The following is a 22,690-nucleotide window of genomic DNA, read 5'->3' as shown; positions in this document are numbered from 1 at the left end:
AGGAAGAAAGGAAAGGAATAATATTCTAATCTGAAGTTCTGAGTTCAATCCCCAGCACCACTGTAACCGGAGCTGAGTATTCTGGTATGTATGTATGTCTGCCCTTCTCCTATCTCTCTCACTCTCTCTCTCTCTCTCTCTCTCTCTCTCTCTCTCTCTCTCTCCCTCTCAATTTTTTATTCGCTTTTTAATGAGAGAGATACAGGGAGAAATATAAACAGAGAGAGAGACCAGAGCACTGCTCAGCTCTGGTTTATGGTGGGGCTGGAGATTGAACCTGGGACCTCTGGTGTCAGGCATGAAAGTCTTTTTGCATAACCATTATGCTGTCTACCCATCCCTTCCTCCCTTTCTTCCTCTGCCTCTCTCTCCCTCTCTGTAATCAAAATAAATAAAATATTTTAAATAAAATACTTTAAAAGTAAACAAAAGCACCCCAGAGCTTTGGAGTGGGCCCTGGGGCTGTCTGAGCTCTGTCATTTCTGCCAGTGGTGCCTTGAGGTGACACTGATGTCAGTCCTAGTCCTGGATTTTGTCTTCCTTCCCCTACTCCATACCCCCAAACTTAACGTCTGGGTGCATTCCTCTGACTCTCCAAGGGTGTTGAAAGAAGCATGTGTTGAGCGCACGTTACAAAGTGCAAGGACTCAGGTTCAAGCCCACTGTCCCCACCTGCAGAGGGAAAGCTTCACCAGCGGTGAAGCAGGGCTGCAGATATCTCTGTCTCTCTCCTCTATCATCCCCTCCCCTCCCCATTTCTGGATGTCTCTACCCAATAGATAAACTAAAATAATACCAAAAAGGTTTTTTTTTAAGTTATCCGTGCTGCCCCTCCTTCCAGTAGCCCTGGCACACGGGGCCACCCTGCAGAGCCAGGCCCAGCCCTGTGCCACGGGCCAAGGAGGTGGGCGTCTCACAAGGCCCAGAGTCCTTTCTCAGAGCCCTGAAGCCTCCCTGCAAGCAGATTCTGGGTGACCCTGGTCCCTGAGGGAGCAAGGCCCTGGCTCCCAAGTGAGCAAGCAGGCTCTGTCTCGCCACGGGGCAAGGAGCTGTGAGCAGGGCACGCTGTGTTTCAGAATCTGAGAAAGCAGCAGGTATCTCCCTGCTTACCTAGAGTTTCCACTTGCCTCTGATGGCCTGTGTCAGTGGGGTAGGGGTAAGGGGGGCTCCCAGAGAGTCACAATGCACAGGGAGAGTGAGAGCTGGCAATCAAGTTGAGGAAGTTTATTTTATTTTATATTTATTTATTTTCCCTTTTGTTGCCCTTGTTTTTTGTTTGTTTGTTTTTGTTGTTGTTGTTGTTGTTGTTGTTATTGATGTCATCGTTGTTAGACAGGACAGAGAGAAATGGAGAGAGGAGGGGAAGACAGAGAGGGGGAGAGAAAGACAGACACCTGCAGACCTGCCTCACCGCCTGTGAAGTGACTCCCCTGCAGGTGGGGAGCCAAGGGCTGGAACCAGGATCCTTTTGCCGGTCCTTGTGCTTTGCGCCATGTGAGCTTAACCCACTGCGCTGCGGCCTGACTCCCAGGAAGTTTTGTTTTGTCGTGGTGAAAAAACAAAAACAAAAACAGGACTGGGTGGTGTGGTTGTGTCCACATTACAATGCCCAAGGACCCGGGTTCGAGCCCCCTGGTCCCCATCTGCAGGGGGATACCTTTGCAAGTGGTGAAGCAGTGTTGCAGGTGTCTCTCTGTCTCTCTCCCACTTTATCACTCCCTTTCCTCTCAATTTCTGGCTGTTTCTGTCCAATAAATAAGTAAAGATAATTTTTAAAAATAATTTTAAAAAAAAACATACCCCCTCTCGCCGTGTAGCCGGTGCCTGTGCTGTGGGTTCCCGCTCGCCTCTCCTCTCCCAGTGCGAGCCCGAGCGTCCAGAGCGAGAAGCCGGGAGCATGTTCCAACGCAAACTGACAGCCCTCGACTACCACAATCCTGCAGGCTTCAATTGCAAAGATGAAACAGAATTTAGAAACTTTATTGTTTGGCTTGAAGACCAGAAAATCAGACACTACAAAATTGAAGACAGAGGTAATTTAAGAAACATCCATAGCAATGATTGGCCCAAGTTCTTCGAAAAGTATCTCAGAGATGTTAATTGTCCTTTCAAGATTCAAGATCGACGAGAAGCAATTGACTGGCTTCTTGGTCTGGCAGTTAGACTTGAATATGGAGATAATACTGAAAAATACAAAGACTCTGCACCTGATAAAAATACTGACAATGCAGCTAAGAATGCAGAGCCACAGATCAATTCGGATGTAACTAATCCTGATTTTAAGGCTGGTGTAATGGCTTTGGCTAATCTTCTTCAGATTCAACGTCATGATGACTACCTGGAAATGCCTAAGGCAATTCGCATTTTGGTCCAGGAGCACCTGACACAGGATGCAGTTGCTAAAGCAAATCAGACAAAGAGGCTTGCCTGTTGCTTTAAACATATTCTTGGTTTTGACACGGGAGATGCAGTTCTTAATGAAGCGGCTCAAATTCTGTGCTTGCTGCATATAGAAGAACTCAGAGAGCTACAGACAAAAATTAATGACGCTGTCGTAGCTGTTCAGGCAATAATTGCTGATCCAGAGACAGACCACAGACTGGGGAAAGTTGGAAGATGAACATTATTAGGATTTCAACTTCTCACATACTTAGTACCATTGGGAAGCACGCTCACTTCTGGCATGTGTTTGGAAATCAGATGTCACATTTTTGAGGGCAGAAATTTGATGTAATGTTTGAGATTGACCATCATTTTTCTCTAATAAAGTTGGGAAAAGTGAAAAACAAACAAACAAAAACATACCCCGATGTATATAGTCAAGTGAGCATTCCTGTCTAAGGCATCACATGAGTCCTTTCTTACCAAATCCTGGGATAGGCCAGATGTCCAAGAGAAAGCTCTTAGTAAGGGGGCCAGGGAGAGCTATCTTTCAGATTAAGGTTCTCCTGCAAACCCCGAGTCAACTTTGGGGACGTCATCTCAGACTCCAGTCACAGAGCCAGGAATCTGCACCAGGTGATCTCCTTCCACACCCCAAGAGAGCACAACCCCACATCCAGCTGCACACATTCAAGAAGACAGGATTCAGGATTCTGGCCAAGCTTCCCTGGCTCCAGAACTCTGTTTGTTAAATACCTGGTACACAAAGGCTGATCGGGAAATATTTCTGGGACACTTGTCCCCACTTAGCATAATACTTCTCTTCACTCTCCAGAGAATAAAGTTGACAGGGGCTGGGAGATGGCTCAGCAGGTAAAGCACATGCCTTTCTGTGCTTGAGGCCCTGGGGTAGATCCTAGATGGAGCAGTGCTGTGATGCCTCTTCTCTCTCTAAAAAAAGTTTTTGTTATTTTTTTTTTTTTTTTGGAAATCACTCAGTATGATCCCCACTGTGCAAAGCTTTGGGTCCATTCCCTGGCACCATATTTAAGAAAGAGATAAAGGGGGTCAGGCAGTGGTGCACCCAGTTAAGTGCACATAGTACGAAGTACAAGGACCCACACAAAGATCCCAGTTCAAGTCCCTGGCTCCCTACCTGCAGGGGAGACACTTCATAAGCCATGAAGCAGGTCTGCAGGTGTCTCTGTTTCTCTCTTCCTCTCTATCTCCCTCTCAATTTCTCTGTCATATACAATAAAAAAAAATGGGGGGAAATGGCCACCTGGAGCAGTGGATTATAGTGCTGGCACTGAGCCCCAGTGATAACCCTGGAGGCAAAGGAGGAAAAAGAGGAGGAGGAGGAGGAGGAGGAGGAGGAGGAGGAGGAGGAGGAGGAGGAGGAGGAGGAGGAGGAGGAGGAAAGCCTAGTTTTTAAGCCTAGTTTTGTTCTCTTTCCTTTCCAAGTACTATTTCTCTGACTTACCCATTTGAGCATCTCCCAGCTGATAGTCATTCAACAAATGCTCACTGAGAAATGAACACTGGAGAAATCTGGAAACTCCTAGGACCTTCTTGGCTCTCACAACCCTCCTCTGGGTCAGCTTTGTCACTTGCAAGGAACACGGGCTCCTGTGTGTGACCTCAGGGTAAGAAGTGGGCAACTACAAGGAACCACCCGGGTCTGAAAGATGGCTCTGTTCTCTGCCCCCTCTCCGTCTTTCTCTTGCTGGTGCTTCCATGTAACTCCACCCTCTCTCTACAGATTTACAACTTTTTTTTAAAATAATCTTTATTTATTTATTGGATAGAGACAGTCAGACATTGAGAGGGAGAGGGAGAAAGACAGAGAGACACCTGCAGCCCTGTTTCACCACTCACGAAGCTTTCCCCCTGCAAGTGGGGACCGGGGGCTTGAACCCAGGTCCTTGTGTGCACTTAACCAGGTGCACCCCCTACAGCTTTATAACATTGATGGCACCAAGAGAAGGCAGTTAGGCTTCAGTTACAAACATCCTCCAGATCTCAGTGGCCCCAAATAGCAAAGGTTTATTGCTCACTCCTGTGACTTTTCCATGGAGAGTTAGGCAAGGTGGGGAGACGGAGCTCTGATTCTCATGGTCACATGGGAACCCCAAGTGACACAGCAGCAACAGTCTTGGAAAAGGACCATGATGAGGTACATGGTTCTCAAACACTAGCCCACCATTAGTCACTTCTGCTCAGACTTCCTTGGCCAACACAGTCAACTGAATACACCTCACTGAGCTGGGTAGGGAGGAGATGCAATTCCTGACTGGGGAGAAGCCCCCAAATGTTTGTGAGCTGCCTTATGCCCCCTCAGACAAGGCTTCTCCTGCCCAGCATAGAAACCGCTTTGGGTTTCAGCAATGACAGTGAGCAGAACAGACCTGCCACATCCTTAGTTCAAACTATAGAAGTTAACTGAGGGGCAGCGGGGAAACCCCCTCCTGCCTTTTTTTTTCCTGACAAACCACCACCAGGTCCCGTCTAGCCTAGAGTCCATTCTCGAGTCCTGAAGAAATCACTAGACAGCAGGGACACACACCACAGCACAGAGCTAGAGGAGTGGGCAGTGATGTGCCCTGTAGTTTGCACAGGCTACCGTGAGCAAGGGCCCAGGTTCAAGTCTCGTGGCCCCACCTGTAGAGAGGAGGTTTCCTCAACAGTGCTACAAGTCTCTCTCTCTCTCTCACCCTCTCAATTTCTCTCTGTCCTATCAAGTCAGAGAAAAAAATAATAATAACATAAAACAACAGATAAAAATTGGGGCCCCGCGGAGTCAGGCGGTAGCCCAGTGGGTTAAGCGCACGCGGCGCAAAGCATAATGACCAGCTTAAGGATCCCGGTTCAAGCCCCCGGCTCCCCACCTGCAGGGGAGTCGCTTCACAGGCGGTGAAGCAGGTCTGCAGGTGTCTGTCTTTCTCTCCCCCTCTCTGTCTTCCCCTCCTCTCTCCATTTCTCTCTGTCCTATCCAACAACGACATCAACAATAATAACTACAATGATAAAACAAGGGTAACAAAAGGGAATAAATAAATAAATATTAAAAAAAAAAAAGAAAACAGAAAGCTTGCCTTATTGCACCAAAGTGAAAGACTCTGGGGTGGGTGAGTGGAGAGAATACAGGTCCAAGAAGGATTCAGAAGACCTAGTAGGGGTTGTATTGTTATATGGGAAACTGGGGAATGTTATGCATGTACAAACTATTGTACTTACTGTTGAATGTAAAACATTAATTCCCCAATAATAATTAAAAAAAAAAAAAAAGAAAGCTTGCCTTTATAAAAAAAAAAAAATTGGGACCAGGAGGCCCAATAGCTGTGATATCACATATGTGAGGTCTGAGGTTCATGCTCATATTTAAAAACCAAAACAAAATCCTCCTATAAAATCAGATTTAAAACTACCTTTCAGGGCCAGGTGATGGCACACCCAGTTGAGTGCACATGTTACAGTGTGCAAGGACCCAAGTCCAAGCCCCTCGTCTCCACCTGCAGAGAAAGCTTTTCAAGTAACGAAACAGCACTGCAGGTGTCCCTCTGTCTCTGTCTCTACCTCCCCTTCCTAATGAATTTCTAACTGTCTCTACCCAATAAATAAAGATTTTTTTTAAAGTATTAAAAAGGGGGGTTGGACAGTAGTGCCGTGGGTTAAGCACATGTGACGCAAAGTGCAGCTGACTGCACACCCAACACAATGCTTCTCATTCTTTGTCACACTTCTTATCCTGGCAACGACCCCAGCAGGGAAGAATTTGCAGCCTTAAAAGAGAGAACGACAGGACCAGCGTAAGGATCCCGGTTCGAGCCCCCGGCTCCCCACCTGCAGGGGAGTCGCTTCACAAGCGGTGAAGCAGGTCTGCCGGTGTCTGCCTTTCTCTCCTCCTCTCTGTCTTCCCCTCCTCTCTCCATTTCTCTCTGTCCTATCCAACAACAACGACATTAATAACCACAACAATGTTAAACAACAAGGGCAACAAAAAGGAAAATAAATAAATTAATTAATTAATTAAAACTTAATTTAAAAAAAGAGAGAGAACGGGGTAGTGGGGGAGGCTGGGAGGTGGCACACCTGGTTAAGGGCACAAAGACCCAGGTTCAAACCCTTAGTCCCCACCTGCAGGGGAATCTTCATGAACAATGAAGCAGGACTATGGGTGTCTTATCTATTTATCTCTCCCTCTCCTACCTACCTCTCTCCATTTCATTCTGTCCTATCAATTGAAATATATATTTTAGGGAGTCGGGCAGTAACACATCGGGTTAAGCACACGCGGTGCAAAGCACAAGGACCGTAAGGATCCCGGTTCGAGCCCCTGGCTCCCCACCTGCAGGGACGTCGCTTCACAGGCGGTGAAGCAGGTCTGCAGGTGTCTATCTTTCTCTCCCCCTCTCTATCTTCCCCTCCATTTCTTTCTGTCCTATCTAACAACAACATCAATAACAATAATAACTACTACAACAACAACATCAATAACAACAACAACTACTACAGCAACAATAAAAAGACAACAAGGGCAACAAAAGGGAAAATAAATGAAAGAAAAGAAATATATATTTTTTAAAAGAGAGAGACACAGAGAGAGAAAGATAGCTTCATGAAGTTGAACTTGGCTAAGGCCACCCTAAAAAAGCAGTGGTCAAGTCAGGTTGGGGGTCCCAGGGCCCAACTCCTAAGTCCCTGCTCCAGCGACTTGGGTGGGCAGCCGGATCATCGGGGCACCTGCTGAGTGTCCACTGCCCTGAGGCCCCTCAGCCCAGCCTCAATCTCATGACATCAGAGGGCTTCCTCCCTCTTGGACAGTGGGGGCAGTGGGGGAAAAAAAGCTGATAAAATCCTGGGAGAAACTCGATCATTCTCTGAGGGACTTACAAGTTGTTTGGCCTGCCTGGTCTGCTCAAGCCAGCGTCCAGGGAATATTCAGCGTCTGTGTAATACAACTTGTGAATTATCCTGTGGGGACAGTTACCAAGATCCTTAGGGGTTCTGCCCCTGGCCTGTGTCAGGCAGGTCCTGGAGACCCTCCCCCCTTTTCCCCTTCCCACCTACAAAGGTTCTGGAATGAGCAGGCTTCTCCAAATGGGGCCCGATAAGGGGGCAAAAGGCTGGGGCAATCCTCTGGGCCCTGAGCTCAGCTCACAACAGTGCTGGGCCTGTTCCCTCAGCATTTATGACCACGGGTCCGATGAGCTAAGCTGAATACTATTTCTGCCACACGTCGTCGGCAGCCAGGTAGCTTGGTGCCTAACATGGGAAAAGGCAGACTCCTGAAAGCCTGGGCAAGACAAATGACTGGAGAACCCCAGGCAGGGCTGACCAGCCACCTGGTGTAAGATGAGGGGGCGGACTCCTCATCAGCGTCCCAGCTGCTGGTGCTGGAGACCAGTGACCCAACCGGTCTCAATTCAACATCCTTCCTTCCCCCTTTCAACTCCTGCCACCTGGCTCCCCACCAGAACACCCCCTGCCACAGGCACGTACAGCTAAGCTATGTGGAGCCTCGGGTCTAACTATTCCCTCCCCTGATGGTGGTGCAAAAGAGGGGTTCACAGAATGCAGATTCTGGGGTGCTCTGAGCCCCCACAGTGGGGGGAGGGAGAAAGTCTCCAGGGCAGCCCACTTAGTCTCTGTGCCAGCGGAGTTAGAACTTCCCTGGAGAGTCAAACGAGGTGGCCAGGGGCGGCTGTGTTCAGGGGCTGGGGGGTGGGAGCAGGGGGGGGGGGGCCTAGTGGCTCCAGGGGCTGGAAGGGGAACATGGACCCCTGAGGCTCTGGCCTCTGGGGTTTCAGGACTAGCCAGCTGGGGGGCCTTAGCCTCTGGGTGTTCAGGGCTGGCCAGCTGAGGGGCCCCAGGACCCTAGTCTCTGGGGATTTAGCGCTGGCCAGCTGGGGGGGGCAGTCTCGGGGGGTTCAAGGCTGGCCAGCTGGGGTGGTCCCCAGCCTCCAGAGGAGTTCAGGGCTGGCCAGCTGGGGGACCTTGGCTTCTGGGGGTTCAGCACTGGACAGCTGGGGGGGCCGTCTCTGGGGGTTCGAGGCTGGCCAGCTGGGGTGGTCCCCAGCCTCCCGAGGAGTTCAGAGCAGGCCAGCTGGGGGACCTAGGCTTCTGGGGGTTCAGCACTGGACAGCTGGGGAGGCAGTCTCTAGGGGTTCAGGGCTGGCCAGCTGGTAGGGCCCAGTTCTCTGGGGGTTCTGGGCTGGCCAGCTGGGGGGATCTTGGTTTCTAGGGGTTCAGTACTGGACAGCTGGGTGGGCAGCCTCTAGGGGTTCAGGGCTGGCCAGCTGGTAGGGCCCAGTTCTCTGGGGGTTCAGGGCTGGGCAACTGGATGCTCAGCTTCTGGGGGTTCAGAGCTAGCCAGCTGGGGGGGTCCCAGTCCTCTGGGAGTTCAGGGGTGACCAGCTGGTAGGGCCCAGTCCTCTGGGGGTTCAGGGCTGGCCAGCTGGAAGCCCCGGGGCACGGCTGGGAGGTGCGTCGGCCCCGCCAGCGCTGGGCCCCCATATATAGTCATCTGCACAGAGCGCAGAGGCCGCGGCCACAGCGAATGGGCGGGCGGCCCCGGGGAGCGGCGGGGAGGGCGCGGGGGCCGGGGGGAGGAGACGCGGCCCGGGGGCCGGAGGAAGCGGCTCTTCCAAAAAAGTATTGGCTGCCGGCAGGAATGCGGTCGCCCCCTCGGGAAGGTACTTATCTGGGCGCCGCGGGCCGCCGGGCGCTCGCACTCCGGTTCAGCCGCCCCAGCGCTCGCCTCGTCCGCCCGCCCGCCGCACCCCGCGCCCTCGGGCCCCCCAAGCCGCAGCCATGGACGCCATCAAGAAGAAGATGCAGATGCTTAAACTGGACAAGGAGAACGCCTTGGACCGCGCCGAGCAGGCCGAGGCCGACAAGAAGGCGGCGGAGGACCGGAGCAAGCAGGTCCGCGCCCCCGGGAGTGGGGGGGTGGGGGTCACGCTGCCCAGAAGCCGACCCAGGACTCTGGGGCTCACTCTGCCCGACCCCCAGACCCGGAGCCCTACCCCAGGGACTTGGGGGGCTTCACTCTGCTCCGACCCCAGACCTGGACCCCTACCCCAGGGGCATAGGGGGGCTTCGCTCTGCTCCGACCCCCAGACCCGGAGCCCTACCCCAGGGGCTTGGGGGGCTTCACTCTGCTCCGACCCCAGACCTGGACCCCTACCCCAGGGGTTTGGGGGGCTTCACTCTGCTCCGACCCCAGACCTGGACCCCTACCCCAGGGACTTGGGGGGCTTCACTCTGCCCGGCCCCAGGAGATTTGGGAAGTTCACTCTGCCTCATCCCTGGAGTAGGGGGGTTCACTCCGCCCTGCGACCCAGAGAGTGGGGGTTCACTCTGCCCCAGCCCCAGAACCAGGACTCAGGGGGTTCACTCCGCCCCAGACCCTGGACTCTGGGGCTCACTCCGCTCGGATCCCTGGACTCAAGACTCGAGGGGGGTGCACTCCGCTGGGACCCGGGACTCGGGGGCTTCACTCTGCCCCAACTCCCGTACTCGGGGTTCGGGTGGGTTCGACCTGGTTCCCCCACACCAGAGCCCGGTGCCCCTCCCTGCCCCCCAGCCTCGGGCGGTTGGGGGCGGGGGCGGCTCACTCCGCTGCGACTCTGAACTACCCCCCAGCAGAACCCGGGCGTAGACCCTCGGCCCCGCGACTTGGGGATCCCCCATCCCCCTTCTGGGCGACCAAGGAAGAGAAGGCTCCAGTCTTCTAACTTCTAAGCCTTGCGGGTTCATTCCTTCTCTCGTTTCCTCACCCCCACCCTTGCCCTCCCAAAGCTCATGAATTAATTCAGCCCTGGAGATGCTGGAGTCTCCCGGGAATCAGTTAAGGATCAATTTTAGATGCAGACAGGGACGGGGGAGGGGTAGAGGGAGTAAACTGTGGGAAAGTGCCCCTGGACTTTTTTGGTTGTGGAGAATAGAACCTCCCACTTGAAGGCGGGGAGAGATTGGGGTGTAGGTGGGGTGTCATGGAGTTTTTTTTTTAAGAACAAAGTCCCGGACAGAATGGGGGGGTGAGGGCCCCAAGGTGTGTGGGGGGGGACTTCGGGGGACACACCCTCCCCCCTTGGGGGCTTGAGACCAATTGGGGTTCCCTCCCCAGGGAAAGTGGGGTGCAGGGCGGGCCTCCTCAGAGCTTTTCCCAGAGGTGATGGAGGGCCCCTCCGAGGCGCCCCCAGCCAACCTGGTGTGTGTGTGTGTGTGTGTGTGTGTGTGTGCGCGCGCGCGCGCGCGCGCGCGCCACACACGGTCCCCCGGCTGGCCTCACGCGTCCCCCCCAGCTGGAGGACGACATCTCTGCCAAGGAGAAGCTGCTTCGGGTCTCAGAAGATGAGCGGGACCGGGTGTTGGAAGAATTGCACAAGGCCGAGGACAGCCTACTGGCCGCTGACGAGACGGCCGCCAAGGTACTCGGCCAGCCGCCACTGCCACCAGGCTAACAGTCTCTCTTTCTCTCTCTCCCTGTCTCTGTCTCTCTCCCGCTGTCCCTGTCCTTCTGGTTCTGTGCACCCACACCTTTCCCCTGCTGGGTCACGCTGCCTGCTGCACCCCCCACCCCCCCTCCACCTCCACGGCCACCTCCCAGCTGGAAGATGAGCTGGTGTCTCTGCAAAAGAAACTGAAAGGCACTGAGGATGAGCTGGACAAGTACTCCGAGGCTCTCAAAGATGCCCAGGAGAAGCTGGAGCTGGCTGAGAAAAAGGCCACCGATGTAAGTGCATGCCCACCACGCAGCCTCCCTCACCACTGCCTGCTGGGGCTGGGGCTGAGGGGCAGTGGACACGGGGACTGGGGGGTCACCACGAGAGAGTCTCAGAGGAGGGTCCCCCTGCACCCTGCCTCCTGCCTGGCCTTTGCCGGGGACACTGGATGCCGGCAGCCTCGAGTGCTACTGTACACACTCATTTTACATTTATCTTCATTTGTTCCTCTTTTTCTTCTTTTCCCTTCATTCCTGGGGATGGAGTTTGGGGTGCAGGGGCAGGGGGGAGAGAAGAGGGGAAGAACTAAGCAGCTAAAATCAGACCTGGAAGTGATCTGGCCTTCATGGTGGCAGAAAAGCTCCCAGGAGGTGTCGTCCCTGTCCAGGATAGGGTCAGAAGAGTGTGGTTTGCCTAGGTGCCTCTAGCTGCCCACCCCACCCCACCCCCACCCTGCAAGGCTGAGTGGATAGTAGGGTGCAGAGGCATCAAAGCCTCCCCCCACCCCCTTTTCCACCAGGACCTTAAGGTCTGCCTGGGAAGCTGATATTTGCCAGGGTCTGCAGTCAGGCACTAGGTCCAGAAAGTTCTCTGGGAGTTATATATAGCTCAGAGCTTTATATGGTAGAGTGAGAGAGGGGCCCCCAGCCCCTCCCACGCACCCCACCCCCACCTGTCAGCCAGCACACAGCTGAGGCAGATACTCAGCTCACACTGTGTCCACCGCCCTGGGCACTCTTCTTCAGATTAAAAAAAAAAAGTCGTCCCCTCCCCTTCTGCTCCATCAAGCCTTAATTCCCAAAGAACCTACTTCTTTTTCACACCATTGGATTCCGTTCTCCAAGCTAATTAAGCCTGGAGGCCCAATTAGGAAAGAAATTCCTTAGGAAGTTGGTAACTATCCAAGAATGTGTGAGCACCAGGGGAAGCTATGTCTATGTCTAGAAATTGAACCTCCAAATGCAAAGCAGAGTTTTTTTTTTTTTTTTTTTTCCCCTGGTAGGAGAGTAAAATGTAAATGGCCAGAGGGTCTTGAAATCTGGAGAGGTTTTTCTGTGGCTTGAGAGATTTGAAATGCGATCTCCAAGTCACTCTGCAAAGGAGAAATCCAGACATAGGGAATTTAGAAGCTCACAGAAAGGAATTTTTGATGAAAACAGGATTCCTGGTGGTTCAGGGAAGCACTGATTGAGCTTAAACACATCAGTTCCCAATATCTGGCTTCAGAAAAAGACAAAAACAAACAAACAAACACCCACATGTAACTCTGAGCCTGTTTTGTGTAATATAGATCAGATGCGGGGGGCTTCCTCTGAGCCTGTTTTGTGTAATATAGATCAGATGCGGGGGGCTTCCTCTTTGGTTAAACAGGGTTTTGGTCTCCTCCAAATTCTCCAGTGGGACGTTTATTTAAGGTTTTTTTTTTTTTTTTTTTTAAGTGCCGCTGATAGATCAAGGAGAGATATTCCTTATAAGGAAAAGAATGTAGAGAATTTGAAGAGAGCCCAGTAAGATTGAAGACAAGAAAAGGAGGGGAAACACCCCCCCTACAACTCTTGGGGGGGAGCAGGGGGGAGGCATAATTACTCTATGTCTTGTTATCATGTCTTTATTGAAAAGTCTTGTTTGAGGGAGCCTTGGAATGAGGTGGGGCAGAAGTGGGGCAAGGTAGCTATTTAAAGACTGTTAGGGGGGAGGGGTCAGCAGGGGAGACTTTTTTGTTGTTGTCATTTGGGGTCTTCTTATTGGCAAATTTTCCCTAAATGTGATCCATTTGGGGGAGCATAGTACAGAGACCATCTTCCTTGTTTAAGATGTAGGCTGTTTGGAACCTACGGGGTTGTTAAAGTCCTTTATGAAGCAGTGCTATCTTTAGAGTGACTCCTAGTCATAAAAATAGTCTAGACTTGAGGAGGAAGAGACAGCTGTCCCTAGAGAAAGGGGGAGTGGGGGAAGAGGTCAGCTTCCTGAGAGAACCATGCTTCATTTGGGATGGGGACGTTTCATGACATTCCTACCAAGGACAAAACTTTTTCTTTCTCCCCCCCCCAACCCCCCATCCCCCCAGAGCACTGCTCAGCTCTGGTTTATGGTGGTACAGGGGATTGATCCTGGGACTTGGGAGCTTCAAGCATAAGAGCCTCTTTGCATAACCATTATGCTGTTCCCCCACCCCAGTCCTAAACATTTTGACTCCCTTTTGCTGCCCCTTTTGTATGCATTTGCCATTGCCTTTACAAATCCTAATTCAGACCTGAGCCCTTCCTGCTAGAAAAGGTTGTGATTCTTTAGGTCCTGTGCTGAGAGTTTTCTTTTGTATCTCTTGCTGTCTTTCCATTTCAATTGAGAAGGATTTCCAGGTTCATTCTGCCCACTCACTCCCTCCCCAGCCCCATCTGTAATATATCTAATAATTGGCCCAGTGTGGTGGTCCTTCTCCCCTAAGCTCTGCCTTCCCATTGGGGATTGAAACCATAACTAAACAGCACCACCTGGGGGAGACTTTTAAAACCCGCCCCTGTTCCCCAATCTGGGCTGCGCCCCTGAGAAATGAAATGGGAGTTCCTGGGGAGCAGCGGCACCCCAGACCTTGGCGTTTATGAAATGGGAGATTCCAGCGTGCCGAGCAGGCTGAGAACTGCTGCCCCAGTCTCTCTGGGGACACCAGAGATCTCACCTGATGCCGGCTTGCCAGGAATCTGGAGGCTGCTGGGAACCTTTGCAGGGCCCAGTGGTCTCCCAGCTCCTCCTGGAGGGTCCCAGATGTCTTCCTTCTCAGTACCCTAGTGCTGGGGCCACTGTCAGCTTTTTGGGTGAAAGAGTAGCCCAGGGCCAGAGAAGGCCAGAGGAAAGCAAGCTTGAGGCTCCACCTACAGGACAAGACAAGGGCTGAGCTGGGCCTGTGAGCGCCGGCAGGGCTGGGAACCAAAAGGCCGAGGGCTCTCGCCCAGATGTCCCCAGTGACAAGTGTGCTGTTCTGGTTCTTCATTCTTTACCTCAGTTTGCATGTGGGGGGTGGGGCGGGGCGGGGAGCAGGGAGCCCCAAGACTAGAAGGCACTTAAAAAACAGCAGCCCCAGGGGAGAACTGGATGAGCCTAGAGGCGCCTTCACAGAGCAGGTAGCTTTCCTTGGGGTACCTGAGAGGACTTCCACAGCACTGGTCCACTATTCCTGGTGCTCCCCTGCCATGCTGGGGCTCTGGTTTAGGGCCTCTGATTCCCCAGGGCAGCCCAGAGTGGGTGCGATTTTATCAATAGTTCTCCCTGTCAGAGCTAAAATAAAGAAGCGTGTAAGCAGAAGGGTCTGTTTTTCTGGGGTGTTTCCACAGGATCACACCACTTCAGTGGGGCTCACTCTGCCCCCTCAAGATAGTGCCTGTATATATTTTTTTATTTATCTATTTGAGCTGAGCACTGGGTTCGAACCTGGGTTGTGCACTAGGCAAAACAACACACTGTCCTAGTGAGCTGTTTGTCCAGGCCTCCCTGCCTATTAACTGAAGTGCATGTGAGTGTTGAACGGTGTGAGAGGTAACTGTGCTTGCAGCCCAGAGCAGCTGTTCATGGTCTCAGCCACACAGCGAGAAAGAGAGAGAGAGAGAGAGAGAGAGAGAGAGAGAAAGAGAGACTGCATTGGAAAACGCTTATATTGTGTGCATTTTTGAGTGCAGGGGCTCAAGATAGCTAGCTGGGGTCTTGGAGTTCTTTACAAGTTGGGGGGTGGGGAACAGTCACCACCCCTCAAGCCCACCGCCACCACAGCTGGGGTTCCTAGCTGGGGTACTGGAGTTTTTTATAAACTGGGAGGCAAAGACACACCCCCAAGCCACCCACCACCATAGCTAGGGTTCCAACTGGGATCGTGGGGTTCCTTACAAGTGGGGGTGCAGTCAGCCCCGAACGCCCTCCCCCCAACACCATAGCCTAGGTTTCTAGCTGGGCTTCTTGACCACCTAGGGGACACAGCGCCCTCCCTAAGCCCCCCACCATCATATCTAGCATTCCTAGCTGGGTTTCTCAACTAGCAGGCGGCGCCCCACCCCAGTGGCCTCGGATTGGCTGGCCCGTTACCCCGGCGACCAGGGCGGTGCCGGGGCGGGGCTCCAGGCGCCAGGGTGGAGCATGCGCAGTGCCCGGCGCCGGCGGGGAGGCCGCACTTCCGGGCGGGGGCTGGCGGGGCGGGACGGGGCGGCAGTGCGGCAGCGCAGCCCGCAGCCAGTGCGCCCCGAGCCCGCGCCCGCGCCCCAGCCGCGCCATGGCGGGGAGCAGCTCGCTGGAGGCGGTGCGCAGGAAGATCCGCAGCCTGCAGGAGCAGGCAGACGCGGCCGAGGAGCGCGCCGGCGGCCTGCAGCGCGAGCTCGACTCGGAGAGGAAGCTGCGGGAGACCGTAAGGGCCGCCCCGGGGCGCGAGGGCCCACCCCTCCCCCAAGCAGCTCGGCCCAGCGGGGCGTCTGATCGTGGGGTGCTGGCTTGGGTGCGGGGCGCGCACCGGGATGCGCACTGGGTGCCTTTGGCATTGTGCCCCTGGAGGGCGTGGAGATGAGCAGGCCTTTCGCATATGTCTATTTATTTAGGGTAGAGACAGAATGGAGAGGGGAGGGGAAGATAGAGTTGGAGAGAAGGAGAGACACCTGCAGCCCTGCTTCACCACTGCAGGTGGGCATCCGGGGGCTTGAACCTGGGTCTTTGTCGGGCACGGTAACGTGTGCGTTCAACCAGGTTCGCCACTGGTACTGTCTTGCCTCACTGCTCGTGAAGCGTCACCCCTGCAAGTGGGGGGCTGGGGACTTGAACCCGGGTCCTTGCACACTGTAGTGTGTGTTCTTAACAAGGCCTTTATTTTCTGAGGAAAGGACGCTGGCCAACTTGGGGACCCCAGGGATGCTGCACCCCACCTCGCTCATGAACTGTGCTTTTTTTTTTGTTTTGTTTCTTGGATCTGGCTCTGGCAACAGACTGGAGAACCGGGTTCTGGCTTTCAGACCCCACTGCCCCTCCCCGATCTAGCCAGTCCTGCTTCCAGGTCCGGGTTATAAACCGTCCTCACCCAATCTTGAGAGATGATGGAGGGCGGGGCGCTTCCTTTCTCCAAAGGCAAAAGTGTCTGGCAGATAGGCTCTTGGGTCATTTAGGTATTTGCTGCTTGTCGATGCTGTGCGTGTGTTTTAAATCAGAAGGCTCAGACTCCCGAGGGCTTGGTGACAAGTGAGAATAAGGTGCCCAGCTGTGTTCGTTGGCCCAATGGAGATGGAGGGGTTTCCAGTCACCCTGCCTGGCGAGGCTGCAGAAACCACAAGGCCTGTTTTGAGTAGAATTTCTAGAAGCAAATGGGCTCCCCTCCCCCTTCTGAAGAAGACCCACCTGGAGGGCGTTTTCCAGAAAACGGAAATCAGGAAACCAGTAGGCAAAAGGCAGTTCGTTCTCTCTGGGGGACAAGCGCTTTCTCGATGATGCTCTTACTCCCTCTGGCCCCCTTTTAGCTGTCCTGGAACCGTTAGAGTGACCAGAATCTGATGGCTCTTGGAAAGAACTCTGGCCCTGGGCTGCCAGGATTTGAATCCCAACCTCCACTGTGACTTAGTCTCAGTGAAACTTGGGGTGAATCACTCAAGTAAGTGTTCAACCACTTCTCCAGAGGTAGAATGTGGGAGATGAGACCATTGCCTACCTAGGTGCCTGTGAGTGTGTAAAAGATGACCAAGCCGCTTGGTGTGGTGCTGTGCCCTCTGGCATTTGTGCCGCCCCTGGAACTTGCCGCCTACAGAGCAGGAGAATGGGCTGTTTCCCTCACAGAGCCCTAAACACGTTTAAGTTCCATTGAAATGCTTTAAAATGATACATTTTTTTGGAGGGGAACTCGCCTGGGGAGAGGAGGCGGTGGGTGGGATGGAATGTGGTATGGAATGCAGTCACTGCGGTTGTACCCGGTCTTGGGAGTGAGTGGAAAGAAAGCTTCTTGCTGGCTCCTGACCTGAGGGTTGAGGTCAGACCAGGAAGATACACTTTCATTTCTCTCTCTCTCTCTCTCTCTCTCTCTCTCTCTCTCTCTCTCTCTCTCTCTCGGCACTAGCTTAAGACAATGCCTTCATTTTTCCCCCCAAAGTTGTGTGTTAAATGTGGTTAGGTTTTTATAAGTAACTTTAAAAAAACCCCTATTTTTAATTAGATGGGACAGAGAAATTAAGAGGGGTAGGGAGAGAGATGGAGAAAGAAACGCCTGCAGCTCTGCTTCACAGTTCATGAAGCTTCCCCCTATAGGTGGGGACTCGGGGGCTTGAACCCAGGCCCTTGACAACGGTAGCGCGTGTGTTTAACCAGGTGTGCCACCGCCCAGCCCCTTATAAGTAACTTTGAAGACAGTCTGCCCAGAGAGAATTGGACAGTAGGTTTTTGTTTTTTGTTTTTACACAGCCACTTGAGGGCCTAGGTCAGACCATGGAAGAGAAATAGTTTTCAGATGGAAAACTATTTTTTGTTTCTGAAACTGGGATCCCAGGACAACTCACTTTACTTAGGTGTTGTTTTGGTAGTCGTCTTATAGCTGTGAGTTCAGCCAGCAGCCCCAGTTTGTGTTGGCAGCAAAGATAAAAGTTGGCAAAGCCATAAGTCACAGCAAAAAATAATGACAATGATTTGACTGGCCCACAATTCAGATTTCCAGAGGTTCTCAGTTGAACTTGGAGAAGGGCAACCCTGCTCATTGGTTTCCTGTGGATTTGTTTTACCGAGGTGGGGGGGGGGGGCCTTCAGATGCTGGAATGAGGTTGCTTTGCTCTACTCAGTCCTGTGACTCTCTAGCGTTTTGTTTGGGTTTTGTCATTCTCAGAGAGAGAGAGAGAGGCTGAGTATGTGTGTGTCCATCCCGGTCCCAGCCATCAAGGGGACTCACAGCTGCAGCTTGGAGGTGCCTAGTTGGTAACTCTGTTAAAGATGGGAAATCAGCAATTTACCAAAAACTCCCCACCCCCTTCCTGCCTGAGAATTGGGAAGGACTTCTGAGGCCAGGAGGCCAGCGGGCCATGTTCTGAGAGCACCCCCAGCCTTTAGCCGTGGCGGGAGCTGGAATGCACACCCTGGTTTTCTGCGCTCCAGTGCCCTGTTTATACCCGTCCTCCCCCTCATTATACAAATATGCCTCATAAATTATAGGCTCTGGGCCCGATAAGAGGCGGTTGTGTTTATCTGCTCTCTTGGAGTGGGAGTGTCCCTTAATGGTGTGTGTGTGTGTGTATATTTTTCCCTTTCTCACCATATATGGGCAGACTTTCAACTTGGTCCCAGCCCCATGGTCTTACACAGCAAGCTGGGTGAATCTCTGTGGAACTTAACAGTTAGCCAGAAATTCACCAAAAAAAAAAAAAAGTGACCTTTCATTGTCCCATGAGGCCCTACTGTTCAAGCCAGACTTTGAAAACATAGTGCAGAGAGTATTTTTGAGATCTAATGTGATCCTACTAACTGTATGCTCAGTAGTATTAGTGAGAGGGAGAGGGAGAGTCATTGCTGGTTTTTGTTTGTTTGGGTTGTGTTTGATTTGAAACGTCTGGGGGGGACAGATTTGGAACCTAGTTTACCTGAGTGGAGTGAGTGTGCCCTGGAATTGTGTGTCGGGCCTGGGGGAGGCACAGGTGTGCACCTGCCCAGACGCAGAGCAGCTCCTGGCGGGGACTGAGCGGTGGATCTGCAGGGAGACCCCGGTGACCTTTGCTGGTAGTGCAGGCTCCTCTCTTAAGTGGCTCATAACCTGCAGGGACGCAGTAAGGCTTCAGGAAATTCAGTGAGTAGCCCCACAGATGGCTTCGGGGTTTGAACGCTCCCGGTGTGCTCAGGGTGTGTCCCTGCCTGGAAATGACTTGCCGCTGGGCTGGGAGCCTTCCCCAAAGATCCTTTTTAAAAATCTATTTATTTTCCCTTTTGTTGCCCTTGTTTTTTATTGTTGTTGTCATTGTCATCATTGTTGGATAGGACAGAGAGAAATGGAGAGAGGAGGGGGAGACGGGGAGAGAAAGACAGACCCCTGCAGACCTGCTTCACCACCTGTGAAGCAACCCCCCTGCAGGTGGGGAGCTGGGGGCTCGAACTGGGATCCTTGTGCTTGGCGCCGCTTAACCCACTGGGCTACCGCCCAACTCCCAGATCCTTATCCAGCAGCCGTTCGTGTCAAAGCACCTGCCCAGAGGTTCAGACGAAAGGAACCTCAGAGCCTGCAGAAGACAGGGTCAGAGCTAATGAAGACGAGAGATACGGGGCTTCTGACCACCACACTTAATCCCCGCCCCTAAAACAAAAGCCAAAGCCAACGATGCCCTAAATGATTATTCTGATGAGTATTATTAGTGATGCCCTGAGACACCTGGGCCAGGGAGAGCTTTTCCCCAGAGAGGACACTAGCATCCAGAGAAGCCCCAGACACGGCTCTCGGGTCCAGGCTGTCACTTTCCAGAAGTGTCCTCAGTGAGCCTAACCCTGTGCATGACTTTGAAGTCTTGCCTTTTCACAAAAAGCACTTGGAGGACTTGTCTAGTGGGTCATGTTCACGCCGTGAACTTTGGCTGAAGGTGTTTCCTTTAGAAGAGAGTGGGGCCCGGCCAGGCCACCGGGGCACCTGCCCAGGTACACCCAGCTTCGAGCTCCCACTCCCCACCTGCACGGGGAAGTGGCGCAAGTGGTGCAGCAGGTCTGCAGGTGTCTGTCTCCTTCTCCATCCCCATTCTCTCTGTGTCTGTCTGTCCTGTCAAATAAAATGAGGGCAATTGAGGTGAAGGTGACTGTGTGGTCAGACTCCCACTCTGACATCAGAAGAAAGGCCCCAGGGACGAGAACCCCCAATTCCAGAGCTTCCCTGAAATTCCAGCGGGTCTGGGGACAGGAGGAGAGCCAGCACACAGATCCCTCAGTGCTCTGCACCAAAGGCCCACCCTCCCTCCCTCCCTCCACTCCTCCCTTCCTCAGGCTTCCTCTTCTGTTTTCAACCAAGAGCCCTCAGAAGGGTTTCCCACAGGACTTGTTCTTTGGGGGGTACGGGTGTGTGGTAGGACAGGCTGCTTATTATAGCCCAGTTCCTCCCTCCTGACCCCCCGAATCTCTAGGGAAGAGGACTAGAAGTGTTTGTGATCTACATCCAGCAGAGCCTGACGCCCAGCCAACTGTGGGAACCGCAGCCCAGGCCTAGGGCCCCTTCTAGCTCAACCTCCAGGAGCCCACTCTGTGTGGTCCTGGGGCCCCCACAAACAGATCTGCACACCCACTCATGGCTCAGGGACTCCTTGTGAGGGAGTCCCTGTTGGCTGGCCTTCCCATAGGGCACCGCCCCTTAAAAAGTCGAGATACTCCCCAGTGGTGGAGCTAGGGACATGGACAAAAGAGGGTCCAGAGTGAAAAGGGGGTGCCTGGCTCAGCGGGGCCCCTCTCTGGTTAGTCTTGTGCCCGCCCCACCACCACCACCACCACTAGATCGGGAGCAAACCGTCTGCCACCTGGGGGTGTCTTTACCTGAAGTAGGAATTTTCAAGGCCAGGGCCCAGGCAGAAGGCAGAGCAGGGAACTTAGAATGTGGTAGCCATGAAGAAATATTTGACAAAGCCCACTTCACTGAGCTAGGGTGTCCACTACCTCGACATTAAAAAGGATCATAAGAGAAGCATTGGAGAGGTGGAGTCGCCCTCAGCTCTCAGCTGAGACAAGGCCGTGCTGGGGTGGAGGCTACTATCGGTTCTTCCTTTTTGTCTTTCGTTTTCAGAGTGGCTTGTCTGCTGCCTCCCCCTTCCCAACCCCTACTGATAAAAGGGCCGATTTTAGAAGAAATGGGGAATACAGGAAAGCCCTTGAAGCTGACCTGACCTCAATGTATGTGCCCTTAATGTTATCTCCCTCTGAGTCTCATAAAGCTGGGCTGAAAGCTTTCAAGAAGGGGGGAGGTAGATAGCATAATGGCGCCGAAAGAAACCCTCTTGCCTGAGGCTGGCAGAGTCTCAGGTTCAACCCCCCTGTACCACCATAAGCTGAGCCAGTCCTCTGGTAAAATAAATATGTTTTTGAAAAAGTAGTATTTAAAGAGAGAGAAGTCATTTCCTTCCTGTACTTGGGAAACATGTTATCCCAGACAGGAGATAGCACCAACTTGATTTATGCCCTAGAGGCAGGCTGCAGGTTCAGTCCCCGGCACAGGGCTGAGCAGTGCTCAGGGCGCACGTATGCGTGTCCCTCTCTCCCTGTCTCCTCTTTAATTCTATGAACACTAGCCCCTCAGCTCCCCACTTATCCTCCCATAAAGGATTCAGCCTCTGGCCTGCGGGTAGCTGTAAGCTGTCCCTCTGGGCTCCCAGCCTCTTTTATTCCCCGTCTCTGGTCCCTGTTTCCATCAGCCAATTCTTGCTACATAGTTAATTTTTGACCAGATAAAAGTGTGCTGCAGGTCACGAAGGGCCCTTTACCTTGGCTGGAAGTGCCCCAGGCACCTCTCTTCCCCAGACTAAACTTGTCAGTGACTGGCATAACTGTCCACAGGCGAGGAGCAGACTCTCCCCGCGCCTCAGAATGCAGGCCTCCGTCTAGCTCCGTGCCATCTGCAGATACCCGGGCTCCAGTTAAAAGGCTGGGGTCATGCCTTGTATCCAGTGGACCCTCCCTGATCTCAGCCTCTGGTAGAAGGCCTGTCAGATGCACAGAGCTGAGTGGACAGAATGGGAGCAGAGTGAAGGAGCCGACACAGAATCCTGTGGGTGTGCTGTTTTTTTGTTTTTTTAATGCCCTCAGAGCCCCCAAAACCTCATTACCCCGTGATAATTGCTCATTTCATTCAGAGCTAGTGACGAGGATGAGGAAGTGTTGTAGGCAGTTAGAAAATGTCAACATAGGGAGGCTGACAGTGGCGTACCCAGTTAAGCGTACATAGCAAGGACCGGTGCAAGGATCCCGGTTCAAGCCCCCGGCTCCCCACCTGCAGAGGAGACACTGTACAAGTGGTGAAACAGGTCTGCAGGTGTCTATCTTTCTCTCCCCCTATTTTATCTCCCCCCCCTTTTCAATTTCTCTCTGTCCTATCCAATAAAATGGGGGAAATGGCTGCCAGAGGCAGTGGATTCATAGTGTTGGCACCCAGCCCCAGAGTGATAGCTCTGGAAACAAAAAAAAAAAGAAAGAAAAGAAAAGAAAATGCCACGGTGGGCTTCCATGTGTCAGATCCACACAGCCACAGTGGTGGACAGGGTGTACCAGGTCAGGTCACCAGTGAGTGCCCTGGGACTCGAGTAACAAATGCTGAGGAAAAGCAGCAGCTTATCTCAGAGACAGGGAGATATTAAGTGAAAACCTCATCTGTCCTGCTTTTTCTTTTCTCCCTCAAGGAACTTGAAACTCCCTTGTAGCAACCTTGACTTGTAAGAAGCTCCAGTGAGCTTGTGTCAGAAACACTCGGGAATTTTGTCTGGACTCTCTTCTGGGAAGTTGCTTTAGGAAATTTTTTTTTTCTTTTTTTAAATTGTATTTATTTTATTTTATTTATTTTCCCTTTTGTAGCCCTTGTTGTTTTTATTGTTGTTGTCGTTGTTAGATAGGACAGAGAGAAATGGAAAGAGGAG

At 52.7% G+C, this 22,690-nt stretch overlaps 2 protein-coding genes across 23 annotated transcripts in view; both read left to right on the top strand.

The window, feature by feature from the left end:
- Positions 1-1,798: 1,798 nt before the first annotated feature.
- LOC103123255 (RNA transcription, translation and transport factor protein-like) lies at positions 1,799-2,769 on the top strand. Its single transcript, XM_060174128.1, has one exon. The coding sequence runs from the start codon at positions 1,898-1,900 to the stop codon at positions 2,618-2,620; it is 723 nt and encodes a 240-aa protein (XP_060030111.1). The 5' UTR covers positions 1,799-1,897; the 3' UTR covers positions 2,621-2,769.
- A 6,290-nt stretch (positions 2,770-9,059) lies between these two features.
- The window catches only part of TPM1 (tropomyosin 1), a 31,638-nt gene continuing 18,007 nt past the window's right edge, over positions 9,060-22,690 (top strand). For 2 of the 22 annotated variants that reach the window (XM_060174381.1, XM_060174383.1), the window contains exons 1-3: positions 9,070-9,309; positions 10,692-10,817; positions 10,997-11,122. In XM_060174381.1, coding sequence (XP_060030364.1) covers positions 9,196-9,309; positions 10,692-10,817; positions 10,997-11,122 — 366 coding nt within the window. In that variant the 5' untranslated portion in view covers positions 9,070-9,195. Of the gene's footprint in view, positions 9,310-10,691; positions 10,818-10,996; positions 11,123-15,287; positions 15,499-22,690 lie in introns of those variants that run through there. The other 20 variants (XM_060174371.1, XM_060174369.1, XM_060174370.1 and 17 more) reach the window with 17 other exon arrangements.

Source organism: Erinaceus europaeus, chromosome 16 (genome assembly GCF_950295315.1).
Source record: "Erinaceus europaeus chromosome 16, mEriEur2.1, whole genome shotgun sequence".
NCBI lineage: Eukaryota > Metazoa > Chordata > Mammalia > Eulipotyphla > Erinaceidae > Erinaceus > Erinaceus europaeus.
This window is presented reverse-complemented; position numbering and strand designations above follow the sequence as displayed.

What these genes read in the sequence shown, in the direction of transcription:
- LOC103123255 (XM_060174128.1), top strand. Translation starts at nt 1,898, where the DNA reads ATGTTCCAACGCAAACTGACAGCCCTCGACTACCACAATCCTGCAGGC.